Below are 5,000 nucleotides of genomic sequence, written 5' to 3' on the forward strand. Positions count from 1 at the left end.
TATCATCAAATAACTAAACGTGAATCATGTTTGATGAAGCTGTAGTTAATTTATATATATGTATAAGTTTAGTTTAGTCAAATCAATCTAGTTCTTTGAGTCATTCACATTAATTCAACATGAAGAAAACACTTCATTAAATGTGACCCTTTACTTTGGAACTTTTTACGTCACCTTGATTAAAACCTTAAAATGTGTTTGAGGGTTAGGGTTAGAAGAAACCAGCTCCAACAGGACTGTGACGAGTTTACCACAAGGAGAGTGGAATGGAAGCAGCTCACTGGTCACAGCCGGACGTCAGTTCATGTGTTAATAACTTAAATTAGAAATCACTTCATCGGATCATCCGGTGTCGTACGTCTGATCTCGACCTGAACACAAATAACTACAAAGAATCTTGAGCTCAAAGCATCTGTCGACTCTCCGCCGCCCAAACGTCTTTGATGAGGCCTGACGTCCCAGTGGGACAGCAGCGCTAATGCTAGGAGACAGATACCTCGTTAGCATGATGGCGTCCGCCTGAGGGCAAACGTCTATTGTTAGCATGATAGCACGGCCCCAGAGGGAGCGGTTATTTCCAGTGCTAGCTGCTCAGGGGACCGGGCTTGTTGTTAGCATGTTAGTGTTAGCCACGGGGATCTGCAGCTGCAACAAGGACACTGAGAATAAACACGTGGCTCATCTCACGCATTGATATTCATTCCACATGAGAGTTTCACCGACCTGAGCAAATGGTTTTCTTTTCTTTTTAGTCTGAATTTGATTTAGTTTATTTTCTATTCGACTTCTTCATCTAATATCATTAAGTCAATCAAATCATCAAGTCCCAATAAAAGTAAAAATTCATTTCCAGGATGAAACTTAACTGTTAATTCCTCAACATCCTGGTATTTTCACTGTTTGATGACTCATCCACTCAGGGACGTTTCCTCATTCTGTGTCCAATCAGAAAGCTTTCTGGAATTTTCAACTTCGTCCTCCACGTCACCTTCATCGGTTAAACCCGCTGGCGTCGACGAAGGTGGTGGCGAGAAGTCCTGGACAAGAGAGAGCAGTCGTCATGACATCATGTTGAGCTGCTGGTTACAGTCGACTCAACCAAACAGCTAATGTTACACACAAAAACCAAGGGGCTTTAAATATGTCCAATTTCAACTCTGTTGCTAGGCAACAGCAATATGACAGCTCATGTCTCATCTGCTATCATGGAGGGGGCAGGGTTTATGACCTGTGCTGCAACCAGCCTCCAGGGGGTGATCAAGACACTTTGGCTTCACTTTGGGAGTTTTCATGTCGTCAGAGAAATGTGACTTGGTTGTGTTTCAGTAACATCGCAGTTCGAAGGAGGACGTGACTGATTGACAGGTGTCTCGGCCTATCACATTCAGATTGTTTCCGTCTTCTGTTTTGTCCAAACGATGATTTTCGGTTGATGCCACCGACACTGCGGACGTGTTTTTATTCAGTCTAAATCCCTGTTTGCTCAAAGGAGCATAAAATAAGACAGTGATTTACAGGAGGACTCGCGGTGCCTCAGCAGCGAGTCTTATTTTGTCTTAAGACTTAATCCCCGACTGTGAAAGAGCTCTGCACGGAGAGTAATTTGATTAAAGTCATTGTGTGTTCAGGGATTTACCGCGTTGAAGCCTTTTGTGAGAAACAGGGAGCCGCACTTTATCAGCCACACAGCAGCAGAACGTGTTCCTGTCTAACACCCAGATAAGGAAACTTCATCACCACACTGAGATTTGACTTTTGTTGCCTTCAGAGGAAAAAACTAATGACGGATATTTGGAGAAAATCAGATACTGGACGTGAACTTTATTTGACTTCTGGTTTGTTTGGTGACCTGGAGTTCAGAGCAAATGAAAAACAAGTGGAGCTTGAAAACAAGACAGAGGACATCAGTGAAAACAGACAGATGAAGGACAGAAGGTGGAGGATGGAGGGATGAACACTGAAAGAGAGAGAGACAGGGATGATAAAAAATACACAAATAGAGATTTCACTTTTGTTTCTCTCCCAAAGGACGTTTGGTTTGGAGGCAGGAATCGAACTCGCAGGTCACTGGAAGATGCTGATGACAGGGAACAGCGATGTCTCACGATGTTTCCATGGGAACAGCGACAGGATTCTAAAGAAGAAGCAAAACACAACTCACGTAGTTTTAAATGCACAATTTATAAAATGTTGCTTTGAGTTACTAACTAATAAAAACTTAAGAGAACATCTCAATGAAGAAAATATCAATTGACCCATTCGACAGCATGACAGCTTCAAATAGTAAAGCTAAACCGTCTGGATCGCCCCCTGGTGTCAGTACAGGTCATGAACCTCCTCCATGTTAGCAGATGGGACCAAACAAAAAAATCAAAGTAGACGTTAAATAAATGTTTGTAAAGATGTTTCTGTCGTTTCAGGTCGTTCTTATCTCTCTGATGTTTGTTCAAGTGTTTCTGATCAGTTTGGTTTGAATCAGTTATTTGATGATATAAAAACAGGCTGAGACGTGAGATGATTGACAGCTGAGACTGACTCCTGATTGGTGGAGAACGTGTGTGGGCGGGACCTCGATACCACTGCTCCACAGACTCTGACTGCAAATGACGTCATCACCACAAGATGGAGACGTGTCGTCGTCTTTATTTACATTTGGTGGTTTAACAAACTTTTATTTGGTCCGTCTTAAGTTGTGGGAGCTGAAGAGATGATTTACAGTAGCTTTAATAATCATTGGTCATTTGGTGTTTGAAGCCAAATTTGTCAAACATTTCCTGGTTTCAGATTCTTAGTAGAGGATTTTTCTCCATTTTACTTTTTTATATAAAAATCTTTGCGGTTTGGACAAAACAAGACGTTGGAGAACTTTTGCTCTGGCGACTTGTCCGTCCTCTAGATCCGATGATTCATTAAGAAACTGTTGTAAAGATGAATCTTCTGTTTTAATAATCTTCTCTCTTTCCTCCCTCTGTTTCTCCACCTGTCCCAGTCTGCTCCCAGTTCTCCAAGGGCGTGTACGCCATCATGGGTCTGTACGACCGGCGGACGGTCAACATGCTGATGTCCTTCTGCGGCTCCCTGCACGTCTGCTTCGTCACGCCGTCTTTCCCCGTTCAGACCAACAACCAGTTCGTCCTGCAGCTGCGTCCTCAGCTGCAGGAGCCGCTCATGGCTCTGCTGGAGCAGTTGGACTGGAGCAGGTTCGTCTACATGTACAGCTCCGACTCAGGTGAGGACACACTCATCAGTTTCTCACCGTCAAAGGAAGAAGTCTTTGTGTAACAGATGCAAAGAACAGGATGAAGTAAAACGAGTCTCTGAATATGTTGATGGTGTTTGTCAGGAAGGCCTCAGACCCAGGTCTCCGTCTCCTGCTGCCTGTCAAACAAACAAACATCTTCACCCCGTGAATCTCTCAGTCGGCTGCAGTTTCTTCCTGCGGCCTGTGATCTGATGTTTGTCGTTGGTTTGACAGTCGGTGGCTGACTCTGTCTGATCTTATTGCTTCTTACATCTGCCCAGGAAGCCTCGTGTGGGTCTATCTGGTGTAATAATACGTACCCGTCTTCCTCGGCGGTGCCGTCTGTCTAGTGTTACTGCTCCTCAACATCTGTGGAGGAGGTGTTTGCTGTTTGTCGGAGGCGGAGGAGGTTTCCAGAGACCAGGAGCTTAAAACGTAGAAACAGTCTCAGAGATAAGAGAAGAGAAGGTGACGCTACATGTGCTTTGATTTTACTTTTATTTTATACAAAACAACAACTTTCACAAAATGTTTGGAGATGGAATCAGTTTTTCTGAGTTGTGGAGGAAACCAGGAGACGGTCAAAGTTTAACGGAGGAGGAAATATAAGAAGCAGGATGTGAAGGAAGATATTTAATTTAAACACTAGAACTAGTTCAATATTCATGTTTTATGCAATTTAATAAATCAACAAGTTCTCAAATGGCAAAACCTGTAGGTCCTTTGATCTTAACCCTCAAGAACATTGACACTGACTTCCTCCTTTGTTTCTGTAATAATCTCTTTAGCCGGTCACCTCACGATAAATGATAACTTTTGGCTCAGGTAATAAGTTGCTTTGGCAGACGACATTTATAACTGGAGGAGAAATTAAAGAGATTGTGCTGTAAACAGCTGATGTTTCTTGTGACTGTGTGTTTGGTCTCGAGCTGTTGAGGGAAACATCTGAGCTGAAACTCAAGATTTGAGATCAGTCCAGGGAACGAGCAGGAAGCTGGCGACAAGTCAGGAGGATTGAGAGGGAGAGAGTCGAGGAGGTGAAGAGAGGAAAAGATTTATTCAGTCTCTGCATCGTCTTCATCATCTCGTCTTTTAGCCTTTTTGCTCTGTTTCTTATCTCTCCTCTTTCTTATCTCTCCCCTCTTCTGCTTCCTCACTTCTCCTCCTCTCCTCAGTGGTGAGGAGAGGATTTCTGTCTGGTGGTGGCAGACTCTCCAAAGCCTTTTAGTGTGTGTGTGTGTGTGTGTGTGTGTGTGTGTGTGTGTGTGTGTGTGTGTGTGTGTGTGTGTGTGTGTGTGTGTGTGTGTGTGTGTGTGTGTGTGTGTGTGTGTGCGTGTGTTTGTATTGCCACTGCTAACAGATGACCATTTATTACATAACAAACTTACAAGTCTGCTCTTCCCTTTGTTATTCAACAAACACACACAAACACACACTCAGATAAAGAAGTTATCCACGCTGACTCATCCCATAATTACCGCTCTGTCTCGTTGCCATGGATACAGCCTTGCAGTAGAGGCTCTGTAGTGACTGACAGCTACACTCTGAAGTTTGGGAGTTAAACTCCTCCTCCTCCCGTTCGTAGCTATAATAGCTGTGTGTGGTTATTTGGATACGTTGTGATTTTGAGTTCATATAAAGGACGTGTGGCAGTGACGGCTCCTTCGATTGAAACCAACGTATCGCAGCAGAATAAATTAGCATTAAAGGTCCGACCAAGACAGGAGCATCTTCCTCTCGTTGTTTTCCAACTTTCCTT

General features: G+C 43.6%; 1 protein-coding gene across 4 annotated transcripts in view; it reads left to right on the forward strand.

The window, feature by feature from the left end:
• The window catches only part of LOC118122532 (glutamate receptor 1), a 43,698-nt gene that overhangs the window by 11,101 nt on the left and 27,597 nt on the right, over positions 1-5,000 (forward strand). For all 4 annotated transcript variants that reach the window (XR_004698470.2, XM_035179291.2, XM_035179289.2 and 1 more), the window contains exon 3: positions 2,990-3,229. Coding sequence is in view for 3 of the 4 variants with exons in the window: in XM_035179291.2 (XP_035035182.1) it covers positions 2,990-3,229 (240 nt within the window). In the remaining variant the exon portion in view is untranslated. The remainder of the gene's footprint in view (positions 1-2,989; positions 3,230-5,000) is intronic.

Source organism: Hippoglossus stenolepis, chromosome 15, assembly GCF_022539355.2.
Source record: "Hippoglossus stenolepis isolate QCI-W04-F060 chromosome 15, HSTE1.2, whole genome shotgun sequence".
Lineage (NCBI taxonomy): Eukaryota > Metazoa > Chordata > Actinopteri > Pleuronectiformes > Pleuronectidae > Hippoglossus > Hippoglossus stenolepis.